Source organism: Nesoenas mayeri (genome assembly GCF_963082525.1).
Source record: "Nesoenas mayeri genome assembly, chromosome: 24".
Taxonomy (NCBI): Eukaryota; Metazoa; Chordata; class Aves; order Columbiformes; family Columbidae; genus Nesoenas; species Nesoenas mayeri.
Window position 1 is genome coordinate 6,254,978 of NC_137546.1, and position 20,420 is coordinate 6,275,397.

The window sequence follows — 20,420 nt, forward strand, 5'->3', positions numbered from 1 at the left end:
GGGACAGGGAAGGGAGGGTGACACTGGTGACTGCGAGCATCACGGTGCACGGTGACCCCCTGCTGGCCCTGTTGCCCTCCATCCCCACTCACGGTAGGCGCTGGCCCCACTGGGCTGGATTGTCACCATGACAGCAGATTCCTTGGTGGTGGCCCCGCTGGTCACCCGGCACACGTACTCGCCCGAGTCGGCTGCTGTCACCTGCAGCAGCCGCAGCCGGGACCCGGACACCTGCGGGGAGGGGACACGGGTGTCACCGGGGCTATTTGAGCTTGCAGGAGCCACCTGGGCTTATATGGGGTCACTTGGGTTTCCATGGGGCCATCTGGGCTTCCACTGGGTCACTTGGGCTTGCATGGGGCCACCTGAGCTTATATGGGGTCATCTGGCCTTGCATAATCTACCAGGGCTTGCATGGGGTCACCTGGGCTTCCATGGGCCACCTGGGCTTCCATGGGGGCCACCTGGGCTTATATGGGGTCACTTGGGCTTGCACGAGTCACCTGGCCTTGCATAGGGCCATTTGGGCTTGCACGGGGCCACTCAAGCTTGCACAGGGCTGTGCATCAACTCCAACACCCCTCCTTGGTGACATTGTCCCCTACCTGGTGCTTGGCTGGGAGGGACCCCCCGCGCTTGTACCAGGTGACAGTGGCCTGTCCCTGCCCGGCCACCACGCAGTTGAGCTCCAGGCTCTGTCCCTCGGCCACGGTGGACGATGACGCCTCAATCCGGATGGGGACACCCGAAGCCGGTGGCCCTGGGGAAAGAGGACAGAGCTGTGACCACCCGTTGGGGACTGGCATGTCCCTCTCAGTGCCACCACGCCTAGTCTCACCATAGGATGAGCCGGATCCAGCCACCACAGTGACAACGACAGACGCCTCCCGCATGGTGGTCCCCAATGTCACCCGGCACACGTACTCCCCCGAATCGGCCGCTGTCACCTGGGGGATGCGCAGGCGGGTGCCCGACACCTGGGAGGGGACAATATGGGGACACATCAGTGCCGGAGAGCAGAGGGACAGCACAGGATTTGGGGTGACCCCTCCGTGTCCCACCTGGTGGCCAGCGGGCAGGGAGCCACCGCGCTTGTACCAGGTCACCGTGGCGGGGCCCGATCCAGCCACCAGGCAGTCGAGGTCCAGGGTCTGTCCCTCGGTGACCGACGGGGACGAGGACTCGATGCGAACGGGTGGTGCTGCCCCTGCAGGGAGGTAAATGGGGGACATGTCGGGGAGCTGCGGCCCCCCCAAAACCCTCCCTGAACCCCACCAGTGTCCCCCCACTCACCTGGCACCACAGCCACCTCGATGGCAGCGCGGGCCGTGCCAGCGGCGCTGGTGCCCACGCAGAGGTAGATGCCACCATCGGCCACTGTCACAGTGGGGATGACCAGCGTGGCGATGTCACCCTGCTCGGTGCGGGACTGCGGCAGCAGGGCAAGTGTGAGCAGCACCCACGGTGCCCCCACACCCCCCAGGAGCACCCAAGGGTGCTGCCCCGGCTCACCTGCGGCGGCAGGGTGCCCCCCTGCTTCTCCCAGGTGATGGTGGCAGTTGGGGACCCGGCGACGCGGCAGTAGAGCCGCACTGTGGAGCCCTCCTGCACCTCGGTCCGCTCCGGGCTCACCTGCACCCGCGGGGCGTCGGCCGCTGCGCAAAACGGGGGGTCAGGGTGGCATCGGGGGGTGGGGGCAATGGGGGCAACGTGATGATGGGGACAATGGAGGAGAGAGGGATGATGGGGATGATGAGAACAATGGGGATGATGAGGACAATAGGGACAACAGGATGATGGGGACAATGGGGGTGACAGGGATGATGGTGACAAGGACTATGAGGACAATGGGAATGACAGGAATGGTGAGGACAATGGGATGATGGGGACAATAGAGGCAAGTGGGATGATGGGGATGATGAGAACAATGGGGATGATGAGGACAATAGAGACAACAGGATGATGGGGACAATGGGGATGACAGGGATGATGGTGACAAGGACAATGGGGACAATGGGGATGACAGGGATGGTGGGGACAATGGAGGCAAGAGGGATGATGGGGATGATGAGGACGGTGGGGACAATGGGATGATGGAGACAATGGGGGTGACAGCAATGATGGGAACAATGAAGAAAATGGGATAATGGGGACAATGGGGGTGATAGTGATGATACAGACCATGAGGATGATGGGGACAATGGGGGTAACAGGGATGATGGTGATGAGGACAATGGGGACAATAGGGATGACAGGGATGATGGGGACAATGGAGGTGAGAGGGATAATGGGGATGATGAGGACAATGGGATAATGGGGACAATGGGGATGACAGTGATGATACAGACGATGAGGATGATGGGGACAATGGGATGATGGAGACAATGGGGGTGACAGGGATGATGGGAACAATGAAGACAATGGGATAATGGGGACAATGGGGGTGATAGTGATGATACAGACCATGGGGATGATGGGGACAATTGGATGATGGGGACAATGGGGGTGACAGGGATGATGGTGATGAGGACAAAGGGGACAATGGGGATGACAGAGATGATGGGGACAATGGAGGTGAGAGGGATAATGGGGATGATGAGGACAGCAGGATGATGGGGACAATGAGGGTGTCAGGGATGATGCAGGCAATGAGGATGATGGGGACAACGGGAGTGGCAGGGATGGGGGATGATGGGGACAATGAAGGTGATGGGGACGACAAGTAGTTACAGGGACAATGGCGGTGACAGGGATGACGGGGATGATAGTGACATTGGGGGTAAGGGAGTTGGTGTGGATGAGGGGGATGGACGATGGGAGATGACAGGGATGATGCTGACAGCGATGAGGGGGTGATGGGGACAATGGGGGGGATAGGGATGATGCAGGTAATGAGGATGATGGGGACAATGGGATTATGCGGTTGGATGATAGGGATCATGAAGGGTGACAGGGATGAAGGGGACAAAAGGGCAGGCAGGGATAATGCAGATGATGGGGACAATGGGATGATGTGGACGGTGGGGGTGATGGGGATGATGGGAAATGATGGGACAATTGGGATGGGGATGATGCGGACGGACCATAAGGATGATGGAGATGAACCAGGATGATGGGAATGATGGGGATGAGGATGCTGAGGATGGACAATGGGGATGACAAGGACACGCACCGTGCACATGGAGGAAGGCCCTCGCCGTGTGCTGCCCGGCGCTGCTGCGTGCCCGGCACGCATAGTGTCCCTCGTCCCCGGGCTCCACGGCGCCGAAACGCAGTGTCCCCCCCTGGACCACCGCCCGCGGCGGCAGCGTCCCTGCAGAGACACAGCCCCACGTCACCCCCACGTCCCCAAACCCGGTGTCGATGTCCTCCCTGTCCCCGGCAGCACCTACCGAGCCACTCGAGGGTGGGTGTGGGGCTGCCGGTGCCCACGCAGCGGAACTCGGCCGGCTGCCCCGGCGCCACGCTCAGCTGCGCCGGCTCCACGGCGGCGGTGGGGGCAGCGGCGGTGGCGGCTGCGGTGATACGCGGGGGGGGCTCAGGGCTCGCCAGGGCCCCCCCCATGGTGCAGTGGGGGTGGTAGGAAGCGGGGGTGGCGTGGCACAGCCGGTGGGGGGTGCGCGGTGCAGCCCCGGCGTGCAGCGGGTGCGGGGGGAGCGTGGGGACCCCCCCGAGACCCCCTGCGGTGACTTACCTGGCCTGTGCCCCTCCATGAACTCAACGGGGCCATAGAACATCTGAGTCTTGGAGGGGGCTGCAAGAAGGAGGGGGGATCTCAGGAGAGCGTGCCCATGACCCTGGCATCTGGGCATTGGCTTGCCCATCATTCTGGCATCTGGGCATCACCGCACCCATTGCCTCAATGACTGGCATCATTGCGCCCAGCACTCTGGCAACTGGGTGCTGACTATGTCCATTGCCCCAGCACCTTGGTGTCTGGGCAGCAACCCTGTCCATTGCCAGGGCATCTGGTTAGTGAACGTGCCCATCATCCCAATGTCTGGGTGCTGGATGTGCCCATCACCCCGACATCTGGGCAGTGAATGTACCCATTGCCCCAGCATCTGTGTGCCCAGGGTGCCTATCACCCTGGCGTCCAGGCACCAAGTGTTGCCCAACACCCCAGCATCTGGGTGCCAAGTGTGCCCATCACCACTGCATCTGGGCACCCAGCCCATCCATTGCCCCCACATCTGGGTGTCCTGCCCACCCGCCGCCCCAGCACCTGGGCGAGTGTGTCCGTCATCCCGACATCTGGGTGTCGAGCCAGCCCATCACCCTGGCGTCTGGGCACCCAGCCCACCCTTCACCCCAGTGTCTAGGTGCCCAACCTGCCCATTGCCCTGGCATCTGGGCAACCAGTGTGCCCATCACCCCATTATCTGGGCACCCAGCCCACTCATGACCACAGCATCTGGGCAGCAAGCCACCCCAGCATCTTGGCTCCCAGTGTGCCCATCACCCCGTTATCTGGGCGCCCAGCCCACCCGGCACCCCGGTGCCCACCCTGCACGTAGAGCGTGGCGGTGCCCTGGTCCATGTCCAGCATGTTGGAGCCGGTGCAGACGTAGACGCCGGCGTCCTCGGGGCGCACGCGCCGCAGCGTCAGGATGCCGTTGAAGTCGACGGCGCCGGGCGGCAGCGAGCCGTGGCTCTGCCGCGTCCACACCAGCGTGTAGGCGGGAGACTGCGGGGGGAGAGGGGCCTGAGGCCACGGCGATAGGCACACAAAGGGGTGGGGGGCACTGCAGGGCTGTCTGCGCACCCAGTGGGGACAGGTGGGCATCCAGGGGTGAGGGGTGACCCATGGAGGCAAGTGGGCACCCGAGAGTGCTTGCGGGGGTCATATGGCTGGATGGACACACAGGGGTGTCCCTGTGCACCTTGCATGTCCCCACGGGCACCCAGTGGTGTCCCCACGCCCTGCATGTCCCCGTGGGTACCCAAGGGTGTCCCCATGCCCTGCATGTCCCCATGGGCACCCAAGGGTGTCCCTGTCCCCTGCACGTCCCCATGGGCACCCAGTGGTGTCCCCACGCCCTGCATGTCCCCGTGGGTACCCAAGGGTGTCCCCATGCCCTGCATGTCCCCGTGGGCACTTAGGGGTATCTGCACACCTTGGAGCACCCAAGGGTGTCACTGTACAGGCTGCATGTCCCCATAGGCACCCAAGGCTGTCCCTGTCCCGTGCATATCCCCACAGGCACCCAGTGGTGTCCCCATGCCCTGCATGTCCCCATGGGCACTTAGGGGTGTCTGCACACCTTGGGGCACCCAGGGGTGTCCCTGTACAGGCTGCACGTCCCCACAGGCACCCAAGGCTGTCCCTGTCCCGTGCATATCCCCACAGGCACCCAGTGGTGTCCCCATGCCCTGCATGTCCCCGTGGGCACCTTGGGGTATCTGCATGCCTTGTGGGCACCCAGGGGTGTCCCTGTGCACCCTGCATGTCCCCATGACCACCCAGGGTGTCTCTGTGCCCTGCATGTCCCCCTGAGCACACAGGGGCGTCCCCATGCCCTGCACATCCCCAGGGGCACCCAAGGGTGTCCTCCCACCCCGTGCTGTGCCCCCCACCCCTCACCTTGCTCTTGGCAGTGCACACAAAGGTGACATCGGCCCCGGGCTTCACCCGCTGCACCCGCTTCTCCTCCACGGTGACGGTGATGGGCTTGTCAGGGGTCTCTGTGCCCGGACAGGAGAGCTGAGCCCCGCTCCTCCCCTTCGTCCCCATGTCCCCCCCTCGGTGACAATGACCTACCAGTGACAATGACCTCAGCGCGGCTGGCGTTGCTGTACCGCAGGTTGCGGCAGGAGCAGACGTAGACACCGGCTTCGGAGGGCTGGATGCTGGCGAAGTGCAGCTCCTCACCTGGCGGGGGACACGCAGGTGACACCACAGTCCCCCCACCTTGGGGACACCCCTGTCCCTGAGCCACCCAGTACCTTGTCGCCGGCTCTGGGCGCCCTCGGGGAGGGGTCGCCCATCTTCCCGCGCCCAGTGGTAATAGAAGGGGGGTTCTCCGGTGGCGTGGCAGCGCAGGGTGACGGCGCTGCCCTGTGTCACCGCGCTGCGCGGGGGGTGCACGCGCACGGCCAGCGGCACCGGGGACCCCGTGGGGACACACGCCTGGCCCCGCACCGTCGGGTCACCCACGTAACCAGGGGCGCAGCTGCGGGGGAAAAGAGGGGGTGAGAGGATGTTGGGGGGTATAGCAGGATGGGTATGGGGGGATAGTGGGGGTGTATATTGGGGTGAGAGCACTGGGGTGGGGATATTGGGGTGCAAATAGTGGGGTGATCCCATTGAGGTGGGGATATTGGGGTGCAAATAGTGGGGTGAGCCCTTCGTGGTGCATATACTGGGGTGAGCATATTGGGGCACAAATATTGGAGTGAGAATATTGGGGTGGGGATATTGGGGTGTAAATAGTGGGGTGAGCCCATTGGGGTGAGGATATTGGTGAAAATACTGGGATGAGCATATTGGGGCACAAATATTAGGGTGAGAACATTGGGGTGGGGATATTGGGGTACAAATAGCAGGGTGATCCCATTGGGGTGGGGATATTGGGGTGCAAATAGTGGGGTGAGCACTTTGTGGTGCATATACTGGGGTGAGCATATTGGGGAGCAAATATTGGGGTGAGAACATCAGGGTGGGGATACTGGGGTGCAAGAATTGGGGTGAGCCCTTTGGGGTGGGGATTTGGGGGCTGAACATATTAGGATGGGTACATTGGGGTGGGTATAGCAGGGTGAAAATATTGAGGTGCAACATCAAGATGAGCATATCAGGGTGGGTACAATGGGGTGAGCCCACCAGAGTGACTATACTGGGGTGGTATATTGGGGTGAGCAGGGGTGCATATTCAGGGTGGGTACATTGGGGTGAACATATTGGGGTGCATCTAGAGGGGTGAGCCCATTGGGGTGCATATATTGGGGCTGAGCATAACGGGATGAGTATATGGGGGAGGGTATAAGTGGGGTGAGCTTATTGGGGTGCATATATGGGGTTGAGCACATTGGAATGAGCACTTTGGGGTAGGTATAGGAGGAGGAGAACATCGGGTTGAGTTCATGGGGGTGAGTATTTGGGGTGAGTATATCAGGGCTGGTATATTGGGGTGAGTACAAGGGTGAGGAGTGCATTGATGTGGGTATTTTGGGGTGAGTATATAAGGGTGGGCACTTTGGGGGTGTATTTTGGGGTAAGCACATTGGGGCGTCTATATGAAGGTGGGTGTAAGGGTGAGCACGTTGGGGTGGGTCTATCAGGGAAGCCCATCGGGGTGAGTATGTTGAGGTGGGTGTATTGGGGTGAGTATATGGGGGTGACCGCTTTGTGGTGAGCACTTTGGGGTGAGCACATTGGGGAGGGTGTGTTGGGGTGGGTACAGGGATGAGCACATTGGGGCGGGGGCATCAGGGGGGTGTATGGGGGTGAGCTCAGTGGGGTGGAGATATGGGGTGGGCATATGGAGGTGGGTATTTGGGGTGTGTATATTGGGGTGACAATATGAGGACACCTTTGTGGGGGTGTGATATCAGGGTGAGTATATAGAGGGTGGTATATCAGGGTTGGGGTAGGGGGATGGGTGTATGGGGGGTGGTATATGAGGGGTGGGTATAGCAGGGTAGATATATGGGGGTGAGCTCATTGAGTTGACTATATGGGGGTGGGTGTATTGGGGTGGGTATACAGGGGATGGGTATATGGAAGTGGGCCCATCAGGTTGGGTACATGGTGGGTGCTATAGCAGGGTGACTATATGGAAGGTGGTATATCAGGGTGGGTATCTGGGGGGTGGTATATCAGGATGGGTATATGGAGAGTGGTATATTGGGGTTGATATATAGGGGTGGGTGCTATATCAGGGTGAGTAGCTGGGGGGTGGTATATCAAGGTGAGGATATGGAGGGTGCTATATCAGGGTGGGTATCTGGGGAGTGGTGTATCAAGGTGAGTATATAGGGGGACGCTATATCAGGGTGAGTATATGGAGGGTGGTATATCGGGGTGGCTATACCAGGGTGAGTATATGGGGGGATGGTATATCAGGGTGGGTATGTGGGGGGTGGTATATCAGGATGAGTATATGGGGGGATGGTATATCAGGATGAGTATATGGAGGGTGGTATATCAAGGCTAGTATATCAGGGTGGGTATATTGGGGAGGGTATATGTGGGTAGGTATATCAGGGCGACTATACGGGGGTGACTACAAGGGGGTGGGTGTGTGTGGGGTGCCACAGCCCCTCACCGCTCGCAGTACTGCCCGGCGTAGCCCGGCTCGCAGGCAGTGCAGCGGTACCCGCCGCCTCCCAGACTCTCACACGTCCTGGAGAACCTGTGGGGGACACAGGGAGAGGTGGGGGCGCGTCCCCTCCCCAGCACCCCCCGCCCCAGCACCGGCACTCACTGGTTTTCGGGGAACGGGAGGGGACAGGCGCAGGGCTGGCAGTCCTCGGGGGTCCCAGCAGTGGCGTCCCCATAGAAACCAGGGGCACATTGGTCACAGAAATCCCCCGCTGTGTTGTGCAGGCATCCCTGGGGGGGGACACACAAATATTTGGGGGGGCACACGTGTGATAGACACTCAGCCCCCCCAGTTAATGCGGATGGAAGGACTCACGGAGCAGGCGCCGCTCTCGGGGTGGCAGCTCTCAGAGTGGCCGTTGCACTCGCAGAGCTCGCAGTGCCCCAGGTACAGCCCCCCCCCGGTGCGCGTGTAACCGGGGGCACAGTCCTGCCGGGGAAACAGAAATGTGGGGTTCAGAGCTGTGAGCCCCCCTAAATATCCCTGGGAAGGGGGGTGATACTGGGGGTAATACTGGGGGTGATGCTGGGAGTGATGTTGGGGTGGTGCTGGGGGTGGTGCTGGGGGGTGATATGGGGGTGATGCTGGGAGTGACGTTGGGGGTGGTGCTGGGGTGATGTTGGGAGTGATGTTGGGGTGGTGCTGGGGGTGGTGCTGGGGGGTGATATGGGGGTGATGCTGGGGTGATGCTGGGAGTGATATTGGGGTGGTGCTGGGGGTGGTGCTGGGGGGTGATATGGGGGTGATGCTGGGGTGATGCTGGGGTGATGCTGGGGTGGTGCTGGGGGTGGTGCTGGGGGGTGATATGGGGGTGATGCTGGGGTGATGCTGGGAGTGATATTGGGGTGGTGCTGGGGGTGGTGCTGGGGGGTGATATGGGGGTGATGCTGGGGTGATGCTGGGGTGATGCTGGGGTGGTGCTGGGGGCGGTGCTGGGGGGTGATATGGGGGTGATGCTGGGAGTGATGTTGGGGGTGGTGCTGGGGTGATGTTGGGAGTGATGTTGGGGTGGTGCTGGGGGTGGTGCTGGGGGGTGATATGGGGATGATGCTGGGGTGATGCTGGGAGTGATATTGGGGTGGTGCTGGGGGTGGTGCTGGGGGGTGATATGGGGGTGATGCTGGGGTGATGCTGGGGTGATGCTGGGGTGATGCTGGGGTGGTGCTGGGGGTGGTGCTGGGGGGTGATACGGGGGTGATGCTGGGGTGATGCTGGGAGTGATGTTGGGGTGGTGCTGGGGGTGGTGCTGGGGGGGTGATATGGGGGTGATGCTGGGCATGATGTGGGGGTCATGCTGGGTGATACTGGGGTAATACTGGGTGTGACACTGGGGTGATGTTGGGGTGAAGTCGGGGCGAAGTCGGGGTGATATTGAGGGTGATTTTGGGAGTGATGTTGGGGTGATGCAGGGGTGATGCTGAGGGTGATGCTGGGGTGATTATGGGGGTGATGTTGTGGGTGATGCTGGGGTGATACTAGGAGTGATATGGGGCTGATGGGGGTGACGCAGGGGTGACATTGGGGTGATGTTGGGGTGATGCTGGGGCTCACCTGGCAGGACAGTCCCTGGTACCCAGGGGGGCAGCGACATTCCTCCACCTCGGGGGCGGGGGGCAGGCCGGGCTGGGGGGGCATGGCCACCTCCATGGTGACATCGGCGATGCTGGCGGCGGCCGTGCTGGTGGAGTAGGTGGCTCGGATGAGGATCTCGTCCAGGTCGGCCAAAGCCATCATGAGATGCTCCCGCGTCGCCGGCTGCCCGTCCGGCCGCTGCCAGTATTGCTGCAGGCAGAGGAGGGGGTCAAAGGGGGGGCACAGCGGCTTGGGGCACCGTGGGGACAAGGGACATTGGGGACAAAAGCCACCAACATCTTCTTACCTCCCGAAAAATGATCTCGAAGGCCTGGGGGGTGCGCGGGGGCAGGTCGGGCTGGTACGCCACCAGTGTGATGTCGTTGCCCTGTGGATATGGGGGGTCAAGGGGGGGTCCTGGTGTCACCATGTCACCCCCCCACCCCCACCCCAGCACCCCTGTACCGTGATCTGGATGTCGGCGTCAGGCAGGGGGGCTCCCTGCCCGCCCGGGGTGTAGGTCAGCGTGTAGCGGAGGCGCCCGCCGTAGGAGCCCACCTGTGTGGGGATGGGATGGGGACAGGATGGGGACAGGGAAAAGGAAGAGAAAGGAAGAAGATGGGGATGTGACCAGGGATGGGATGGGGAAGAGGATGGGAAAGGGAAAGGGACAGGGATGGGGATACGATGGGGGTGACAGGATGGGGGTGATGGGATGGGGGTGATGGGATGGGATGGGGATGGGGATGATGGGATGGGATTGGGATGACGGGATGGGGATGATGGGATGGGGATGATGAGATGGGATGGGGATGATGAGATGGGATGGGGATGATGAGATGGGATGGGATGGGGATGGGATGAAATGGGATGGGGATGGGATGATATGGGATGGGGGTGATGGGATGGGATGGGGGTGATGGGATGGGATGGGGGTGATGGGATGGGGATGATGGGATGGGGATGGGGATGATGGGATGGGATGGGATGGGAATAGGATGGGAATGGGATGGGATGGGATGGGATGGGGAAAGTGCAAGGGAAGAGGAAGAGGATGGGACAGGGTGGGAGAGGGATTGGGATGGGGATGGGAGGAGGAAGGGGGCGGGAATAGGACAAGAATGGGGATGGGGAAGGGGAATAGGACAAGAATAGGGATGGGGAAGGGGAATAGGATGGGGTTGGGATGGAAAAAGGAAAAGAAAAGAGAGAGGAGAGAGAAAAAAGAAAAAGGGAAGAGGAAAGAGGGGAAGGGAGGAAAAAAGGGGGAAAAAAGGAAAAGGGGGGAAAGGTGGGAAAGGCAAAAGATGAAAAATGGAAGATGAAAAGGGAAGACGGGAAGACGGAAAGAAGGGAAGAAGGGAAGAAGGGAAGAAGGGAAGAAAGGAAAGGCAGGTGATGGGGAGGTTGTCCCCACCTCCTGTGGGGCAGCACCCAGAGGTGCCCCTGGACATTGGGTGCAGCCACTGGGCTGGGAGCCCCCACAGGCACCCCTGTCCCTGGGAAGGGGGGACGGGGACACCCCCGTTACCTTGTCCCCCTGGTAGGGGGGCGGCAGCTGCCAGTAGTAGGAGTCGGGGGGCAGGTCCCCGAAGCGGTTGTAGCTCAGGCGGGGCTGGGGGGAGCCCGGCTCCACGGCGAAGCCGCTGCCCACGCGGGTGCTGCGCTGCCGGTTCACCAGCGCGAAGCCCTGGGCGTCCCCGGGGGCGAAGGGCGTGCGCACCTGCGGGGGGACGCGGTGAGCAGGGTGGGGACGGGTGGGGACAGCGCGGGGACGTGGGGGACACTCACGGTGGCGCGGGCGCGGGCGGCGCTGGCGCAGTGCTGGACGATGCCCATGCAGAAGCAGGGCAGGCAGCCGCCCGCCTCGCCGGCGCTCAGGTGGAAGTGGTGGGGACGGCAGGTGGCACATTGGGGACCCTCCACGTTGGCCTTTTTGAGCGGGAGGAAACAGGGTGGGTGACATGGCCCCGTCACCCGCTCTGGCAGGGTTTGGGTGGCAGGGACAGGGCTCACCTTGCAGCGGCACCGCCCGTCGGCGTCACAGCCGTCACCGACGCTGCCGCGCGGGTCGCACTGGCACTGGCCGGTGGGGACACCCGGTGCTGGGTGGGGGGACACTGGTCACACACAACCCCCGGCAGTGTGGGGACACCCCCTTGTCCCCTCCCCGTGACACTCACCTCGGCACGGCTCCCCCCGCAGCGGGTCCCCCACGTACCCAGGTGCGCACCTGTGCGTGGGGACACCACAAAAAGCCCATGAGGAGGGGGGACACACCCCAAAACTCACCGCCCCCCCCACCCCGGTGCCCCCCGGTACCTCTCGCAGAGGCGCCCGCTGTGTCCCGGGGCGCAGGCGCTGCAGGTGGGCTGCCCGTCACTGTCCTCGAAGCAGCTCTTGGTCACCCTGCAAGGGGACAAGGGAACGGGTAACCCCCAGCCCGTGTACCCAAGGACATGGCAGGGGCTGGGGGGGCACCTACTGGATGTCACTGGGGGGTCCATGGCAGGGACAGGGCTGGCAGTCACCCGGGGTGCCACGGGTGGCATCACCGTAGTAGCCGGGTTGGCACTTGTCACATTGGTCACCCTCTGTGTGATCCCGGCAGCCCTGTGAAGGAGGGGGTGACGGCGTCGGCGGCATTGCCATGGGTGTCACCAGGGCGTCCCCAGTGTCCCCAGCTCACCTGGCAGACGCCGGTCTCGGGGTGGCACTCACTGGCGTGGCCGTGGCACTGGCAGGGCTCACAGGTGCCCAGGTAGAGCCCGGCGGTGCTGCGCGTGTAGCCGGTGTCACAGTCCTACAGGGGGGACACGGGGACAAGTGGGCCACCGCTCAGTGTCCCCAGGGCCCTGGGGAGGGGACAGCGAGGGGCTCACCTGGCAGGAGGCTCCGCGGTACCCAGCGGGACAGGCACAATCCTCCACCTCCAGTGCTGGTGGGCGGCCGGTGGCGTGTGGCACCGCCACATCCAGGGTGACATCGGCCAGCCTGCGGGGCGAGAGGGGACGTCCCCACCGCCCTCCCTGCCCCTGTCCCCATGTCCCCAGTGTCCCCCTATCCCCCATACCTGCTCTCCTCCTGGTGATCCGAGTAGGACGCCCGGATCATGAAGAGGTCCACGTCGGCCAGCGCCATCAGGAGATGCTCGCGGGTGGCGTCGCGCCCGTCCGCCCGGCGCCAGGCACGCTGCGGCCACAACCGGTGGGTGACACCGCGTCCCCGACCCCACCCCAGGGTGGGGGACACCCCCGCCGCTCCTCACCTCGCGGAAGGGCACGGTGACAGCGGTGGGGACGCCGGCGGGGGGGCTGGTGTCGGAGAAGTGCTCCAGGAGGATGCCGTTGCCCTGCAGCAGCACGTCGGGCTGGCGCGGCAGCGCTTGGGCGCTCGCCGGTGCCCGGTGCGTCACCGTGTACCGCAGCTCGCCGCCGTACGATGTCACCTGCGGGGCGGGATTTGGTGAGGCTCAGCCAGGCTTGGGGACGGATGGTTTGTCCCCGAGGTGTCCCCAGCGCTGCCGGCACCTTGTCCCCGGCGAAGGGCGCGGGCAGCACCCAGTAGTAGACGTCGCGGGGCAGCGTGTGGAAGGCGGTGAAGAGCAGCTCCCGCGGCGAGGAGAAGCGGGTGCCCTCGCCCACCGTGCGGGTGCCGGCCAGGTTGGCCAGGCTGAGCAGAGGGGACTCCTCGGCCGTGAGTGTCACCTGTGGGGACAGGGAAGGGGTTTGGTGGGCACGGCGTGGCACATCACACCACAGCACATCACGCCATGGCATACCAACATGTGACATGACACAGGACAATGTGACACAGCACAGAATGGCGTTATATGGCATGGCACAACACGGCATGGCATGGCGCAGCAAGACATGGCGTAATGTGGCACTACATGACACGGCACAACATGGTACTACATGACTCCATGGCATGGCATGCCACTGCATGACATGGCACAGGACAATGTGACATGGCACAACATGGCACTACACGGCATGGCATGTTACAGTGTGGCATAAAATGGCATGGCAAGACACCGTATGGGACAGCATGGCAGGACATGACAGCATGACGTAGCGCTGCATGGCACAGCATGGCAAGACATGGCACAATGTGGCACGATATGGCATGGCCTGACATGGTATGGCATGGCCTGACATGTTATGGCATGACATGGCATGGCAAGACATGGCACATGATGGCATATAATGGCGCGGCATGACATAGCAAGATGTGGCAAGACATAGCACACAATGGCATGACATGGCATGGCAAGACATGGCACATGATGGCATATAATGGCGCGGCATGACATAGCAAGATGTGGCAAGACATGGCACACAATGGCACGACATGGCATGGCAAGACATGGCACATGATGGCATATAATGGCGCGGCATGACATAGCAAGATGTGGCAAGACATGGCACACAATGGCACAACATGGCAGGGTCCAGATGACATGGCTTGACACGACATAGCATGGCAAGGCTCAGCTTGGCATAACATGGCATACAATGGCACAGTATGGCAAGATGTGGCATGTGATGTCACATAATGGCACATAATGGAATGGCACAGCATGGCAATACATGGCACAACGCAGCAAGCCATGGTACACAATGGCACAACGTGGCACGGCATGATGTGGCTCGGCGTGACATAGGATGGCACAACACGGCACAGGATAGCACGGCATGGCACAGCACAGCTTGACGTGACATAGATTGGCATGGTGTGGCAAAAAATGACATAGGATGGCGCAACATGGCACAGGATAGCACGGCATGGCACAGCATGGCTTGATGTGACATAGATTGGCATGGCGTGGCAAAACATGACATAGGATGGCGCAACATGGCACAGGATAGCACGGCATGGCACAGCATGGCTTGGTATGACATAGACTGGCATGGCGTGGCAAAACATGACATAAGATGGTGCAACACGGCACGACATGGCCTGGCATGGGTACCTGGTGGCGGCTCCAGGCGGAGCTGGCGCAGTGCCGCGAGACGCCCATGCAGAAGCAGGGCAGGCAGCCCTCGGGGTTGGCCGCGCTCAGGTGGAAGGTGCCGGCGGCGCAGGAGTCGCAGAGCCGGCCCCGCACGTTGGGCTGCGGGGACAGGAGGGTGGGTGCCCAAGGAGGGGGGTGGGAGCAGCTGGGGGCTGGGAAATGGGGGGCTGGGGTGGGGGGTGCTGTGGGGTGGGGTCTGCTGCGGAGTGGAAATTGGGGTGGGGGGTGGGTGATGGGGGCTGGACTGGGTGCTATGGGAGACTGGAATGGGTGCTATGGAGGGTTGGCATGGGTGCTGGGAGGATACTGGACTGGGTACTATAGGGAAACCCACTGGATGTCCCAGGGATTGGACTGGGTGTTAAGAGGGCAGACTGGGTGCTATGGGAGACTGGAATGAGTGCTGGGGAGGCACACTGGGTGCTATAGGGGATCCCACTGGGTGCCCCAGGTTTTGGACTGGGTGCTATGGGGACAGACTGGGTGCTATGGGGGACTGGAATGAGTGCTGGGGGGGTCAGACTGGGTGCCAGGGGGTGAGACTAGGTGGGACTGGGTGCTGGGAAGGAACCCAACTGGGTGCTATAGGGGATCCCACTGGGTGCCCCAGAGATTGGACTGGGTGCTATGGGAACAGACTGGGTGCTATGGGGGTGGGACTGGGTGATGGGGGGGTTGGAATGGGTGCTGTGGATTGGACTGGGTCCCATAGGGATCAAATGGGGTGCTACAGGGTTTGGAATGGGTGCTGGGGGGATTGGAATGGGTGCCCCAGGGATGGGACTGGGTACCATGGGGGTGGGACTGGGTGCTGGCAGGGGAACCAGACTGGGTTCTATAGGGGAACCCACTGGGTGCCCCAGGGATTGGGCTGGGTGCTATGGGGGTTGGAATGGGTGCTGGGGGGGCAGACTGGGTGGTACAGTGGATAACACTGGCTATGGGGATGGGACTGGGTGCCACAAGGGGCGTGCTCAGAATAGCGGGGATGAGACTGGGGACCCCACTGGGTGCTACAGGGGGGTCACACTGGGTGCTATATGGGATTGCACAGGGTGTGGTGGGGGATGGGAGCACCCAGCCCGCCCCCCAGGGTCCCTGTCCCCACCTTGCAGCTGCAGGTGCCACCAGCTCCATCCTTGCCCCCCCGCGCATCGCACTTGACCAGCTCCTGGCCTGCGGGCAGTGAGAGTGAGGGTGGGGGCACCCATGGGTGGGGGGTGGCACCCATGGGTGCGGGGGACCCCACAAGCAGCCCCCAGCACTCACCGATGGGGGTGCACTTGCCACCCGGCTGGATGGGGTCACCCTCATAGCCCGGGGCGCACCTATGGGGGCAGAGGGTGGTGGGTGGGGGGTGTCGGGTGGGGGGGTTATGGGGACCCCTCTCCACCACAGGGACCCCCACCCACCTCTCGCAGCGCCGGCCGGCGTAACCGGGTGCGCAGGCATCGCAGGTGGCCTGGCCGTCCGTGTCCATAAAGCACGACTCCGAAAACCTGCGGGTGACGGTGACGGTGACACCGGGAAGGGGACATTTCACTGGGGGGGGTCTCCTGGGGTTGGCACCCACCTGCGGCTTGGCTCAGTGTAGGGACAGGGACACGGGTGACAGGCGGTGGCCGTGCCCTTGGTGGCATCACCGAAGAAGCCGGATTTGCATTTCTCGCATTGGGGACCCTCCGTGTTGTGCTGGCAGTTCTGGGGGGGACACGTGTGACATGGGAGGGTGGTGACACCCCACCATGTCCCCCTGTCACTCTGTCACCCCTCTTCCTTACCAGGCAGTGCCCAAAAACAGGGTCGCAGGTGCTGGAGTGGCCGTGGCAGCCGCAACCGGAGCAAGTCCCCAAGTAGGGTCCCCCTGTCACCCGCTCGAAGCGGGCAGCGCAGCGCTGGCACGACAGCCCCGCGTAGCCCACGGGGCACCTGGGGACACAGCAGCGTGACGGTGGCATCGCCATGGCGGTGGCACCAAACCCACCACCTCACCACCAGCGGTCACCTGCACTCCTCAACGTCCCCGGCCAGTCCCAGGCCGGTGTCACCGGGGCTGGTGACGTCCATGGCCACGTCGCTGAGCCCCACGCTGGCCATGCGCCCGTCGTACACGGCGTGGATGAAAATGCCCTCCAGCCCCTGCAGCACCAGCAGCAGCAGTTCCCGGCTCACCGGGTTCCCCGCCTCGTCCTCCCAGTGTTCCTGCAGGTGCGGTGACACGCGTGTCACCCAGGGGTGCCAGCGCTGGCATCACCCGCTCACCAACAACACTAGTGTCACTCTCCCGGCACCACCATCATCGCCCACCTGCCACCAGCAGCATCGCACCCACCACCATCGTCATCACCATCATCATCACCCACCATCACCCCCACACCCCCATCACACACCCACACCCCCCCAACATCACCCACCATCATCATCACCCATTTGGCGCCAGCACCACCACCGCCCCCACCCCATCATGGTCACCCCTGCCCACCATCACCATCATCATCACCCACCATCATCATCATCACCCACCCGACACCAGAATCACCATCACCATCCCCCATTTGGTGCCAGAATCACCATGACCCCCCTATCATTGCCACCCACCATCACCCCCCTATAACCTCCCCCATCACCCCACCACCATCATCATAAACCATTTGGCACCAGCACCAACATGATCCCTCCCCCGCCACCCCCCATCATCACTCATCTGGCACCAGAGCCACCATCACGCCCCACACCATCGCCCTCCCACCATCATCATCATCAACCATTTGGCACCAGCATCACCATCATCACACCCCATCATCCTCCCACCATCATCACCCCCAACCATCACCACCCCCCTCCACCTCCCACCCACCTCGGTGAGGGGCAGGTGTCTCCGGTTGGGGACATCGGGCTGGGTGGCCCCGGCGCGCGCCCGCAGCTGCCGCCCGTGTCCCCGCAGCACCACGTCGGGGTGGCTGGTGGGCTCGGGGGGGCCCCTCCCCAGCCGGTACCGTACGCCGTAGCTCAGCGCTCCCCCGTAGGCATCCACCTGCACCAGCGGGACGTCAGCGCCCGCGCCACCGCTGTCCCCAGCCCCTTGTCCCCCCCGTTGTCACCTTGTCCCCAAGGAAGGTGTCAGGCAGTGCCCAGAAGGCGTCGAGCGCCAGGAAGCGTCGGGACAGGTCCAGGAGCTGGAATTCCTCGGCGCCCGCGTCCACGTGCAGCTGGGTGGCCGAGAGCACCGGCAAGGACGGCGCCGCCAGCACCGTCACGTTGACACCTGCGAGGACACGCTCAGTCCCCGCCGTGCCCCGTGTCCCCCGCCCCTTGTCCCCAAGACTCACCCTTGAAGTCGTCGGGGCGGTCGAAGCGCAGGTGCAGGCGGTGGCGGCGCCGGGCGGTGGCGCGGCAGGAGGTGGTGACGCCGAAGCAGAAGCAGGGCCGGCAGCGGGATGTCCCCGTCACCTGGAAGTGGCCCTCGGGGCACGGCCCTGCAGGGGACAGCGGGTGACGGGGACGGCGCCTCGGCCAGGGGGGCGGGCTGGGGAGGGGACAGCGGAGGGACGCTCACCGGGGCGGCTGACGGTGAGGATGCTGTCGGGGATGCCGAACACCATGCCCAGGTTGTTGATGGCCTCGCAGGTGTAGGCGCCTTGGTCGGCTTCTTTCACGTCCCGGATGGTCAGTGTCCCCTGCCCGGCCTCGCTCACGATCGACACCCTGCACAGCACCCTTGGCACCCGGCACACCCAGCACCCGAAACCAGCACCAGCACCCGAAACCAGCACCAGACCCCGGGGGGAGCACAGCCCTGCTGCCCCCCCTGCTCACACCCAGGCCCCGCCCCCAACTCAAGCTCCGCCCCAACTACAAGTCCCGCCCCCTTCAAGCCCCGCCTACCGTGTAGCCCCATCCAGAGCCCGGTTGGCCCTTGGCTCCGCCCACCACTTCAGGCCCCGCCCCAATTACAAGCACTGCCCCGCCTTTAAGCCCCTCCCACTACCAGAGACCCCACCCCCAAAGCACAAGCCCCTCCCACCACCTCAGCCCTAAAGCACAAGCCCCGCCCACCACAGACCACACCCCAATCACAAGCCCCTCCTTAATGATAAGCCCCTCCCATCATAAGCCCCACCCCCTCCTCCAAGTCCCTCCCACCGAACCCCACAGCTGACTGCCCTTGCCCCTGCCGACCAATCCCCTTAGACAGTGCCCCTTACGCCCCGCCCACCGGGCCCCGCCCACGGAAGCCCCGCCCACCTGTGGCTGCTGGGGGTGTGGCCCCAGTTGAGGCGCCAGGTGATGATGGGGGTGGGGACACCGGTGGCCACGCAGGTGAAGGTGACAGTCTGTCCCGGCACCGCCCGCACGGACTCCCGCGGGAGCGTCACCACCTGCGGGGGCACTGCCCGCCCCCCCGTGTCACCAACACTGTCACCGTCATCACCAGTGGGGACACTGCGCGCACCCTCATGTCACCTACATTGTCATCGTCACCACCAGTGGGGACACTGCCTGCACCCCCATGTCACCAACACTGTCACCATCACCACCAGTGGGGGCACTGCCCGCCCCCCCTTGTCACCAACACTGTCACCATCACCACCAGTGGGGGCACTGCCCGCCCCCCCGTGTCACCAACATTGTCACCGTCACCATCTGCGGGGGCACTGCCCGCACCCCCGTGTCACCAACATTGTCACCATCACCACCAGTGGGGACACTGCCCGCCCCCCCGTGTCACCAACATTGTCACCGTCACCACCAGTGGGGGCACTGCCCGCACCCCCGTGTCACCAACATTGTCACCGTCACCATCTGTGGGGGCACTGCCCGCACCCCCGTGTCACCTACATTGTCACCGTCACCACCAGTGGGGACACTGCCCGCGCCCCCGTGTCACCAACACTGTCACCATCACCACCAGTGGGGGCACTGCCCGCACCCCCGTGTCACCAACACTGTCACCATCACCACCAGTGGGGGCACTGCCCGCACCCCCATGTCACCAACACTGTCAACGTCACCACCAGTGGGGGCACTGCCCGCCCCCCCGTGTCACCAATATTGTCACCGTCACCATCTGCGGGGGCACTGCCCGCCCCCCCGTGTCACCAACATTGTCACCGTCACCATCTGCGGGGGCACTGCCCGCCCCCCCGTGTCACCAACATTGTCACCGTCACCATCTGCGGGGGCACTGCCCGCACCCCCGTGTCACCTACATTGTCACTGTCACCACCAGTGGGGATACTGCCCGCACCCCCCTGTCACCAACATTGTCACTGTCACCACCTGCGGGGGCACTGCCCGCCCCCCCGTGTCACCAACATTGTCACTGTCACCACCAGTGGGGATACTGCCCGCACCCCTCTGTCACCACCTGCCCCACCAGCACCGTAGGGACTGGGGCACCAGCACTTGGTCCCCAGCCTGCTAGGGGACAGTGTCACCAGTGGGGCACTGCTCAGGGACAGGGGCACTAGTACTGGGTCCCCACCCTGGCTTGGGGACAGGGTCAC

The 20,420-nt window shown here is 63.2% G+C and overlaps 1 protein-coding gene across 1 annotated transcript in view; it reads right to left on the reverse strand.

Moving 5' to 3' along the window:
• Positions 1 to 20,420, reverse strand: part of HSPG2 (heparan sulfate proteoglycan 2) — a gene marked incomplete at both ends in the record, with an annotated part of 53,192 nt that overhangs the window by 18,825 nt on the left and 13,947 nt on the right. Inside the window, 42 exon segments of the mRNA XM_080358788.1 lie at positions 93 to 231; positions 606 to 760; positions 839 to 977; positions 1,062 to 1,207; positions 1,294 to 1,429; positions 1,513 to 1,655; positions 3,173 to 3,313; positions 3,393 to 3,515; positions 3,695 to 3,754; positions 4,507 to 4,687; positions 5,585 to 5,685; positions 5,762 to 5,872; positions 5,947 to 6,173; positions 8,268 to 8,354; positions 8,427 to 8,554; positions 8,640 to 8,753; positions 9,876 to 10,106; positions 10,204 to 10,284; positions 10,362 to 10,454; positions 11,428 to 11,619; positions 11,688 to 11,828; positions 11,913 to 12,001; positions 12,080 to 12,129; positions 12,219 to 12,305; positions 12,382 to 12,509; positions 12,586 to 12,699; positions 12,779 to 12,890; positions 12,970 to 13,088; positions 13,165 to 13,344; positions 13,427 to 13,603; positions 14,872 to 15,012; positions 16,022 to 16,089; positions 16,183 to 16,241; positions 16,326 to 16,412; positions 16,487 to 16,614; positions 16,695 to 16,842; positions 16,919 to 17,115; positions 17,771 to 17,947; positions 18,015 to 18,178; positions 18,243 to 18,389; positions 18,470 to 18,618; positions 19,159 to 19,303. Of these exon segments, the coding sequence (XP_080214914.1) occupies positions 93 to 231; positions 606 to 760; positions 839 to 977; positions 1,062 to 1,207; positions 1,294 to 1,429; positions 1,513 to 1,655; positions 3,173 to 3,313; positions 3,393 to 3,515; positions 3,695 to 3,754; positions 4,507 to 4,687; positions 5,585 to 5,685; positions 5,762 to 5,872; positions 5,947 to 6,173; positions 8,268 to 8,354; positions 8,427 to 8,554; positions 8,640 to 8,753; positions 9,876 to 10,106; positions 10,204 to 10,284; positions 10,362 to 10,454; positions 11,428 to 11,619; positions 11,688 to 11,828; positions 11,913 to 12,001; positions 12,080 to 12,129; positions 12,219 to 12,305; positions 12,382 to 12,509; positions 12,586 to 12,699; positions 12,779 to 12,890; positions 12,970 to 13,088; positions 13,165 to 13,344; positions 13,427 to 13,603; positions 14,872 to 15,012; positions 16,022 to 16,089; positions 16,183 to 16,241; positions 16,326 to 16,412; positions 16,487 to 16,614; positions 16,695 to 16,842; positions 16,919 to 17,115; positions 17,771 to 17,947; positions 18,015 to 18,178; positions 18,243 to 18,389; positions 18,470 to 18,618; positions 19,159 to 19,303 (5,535 nt within the window).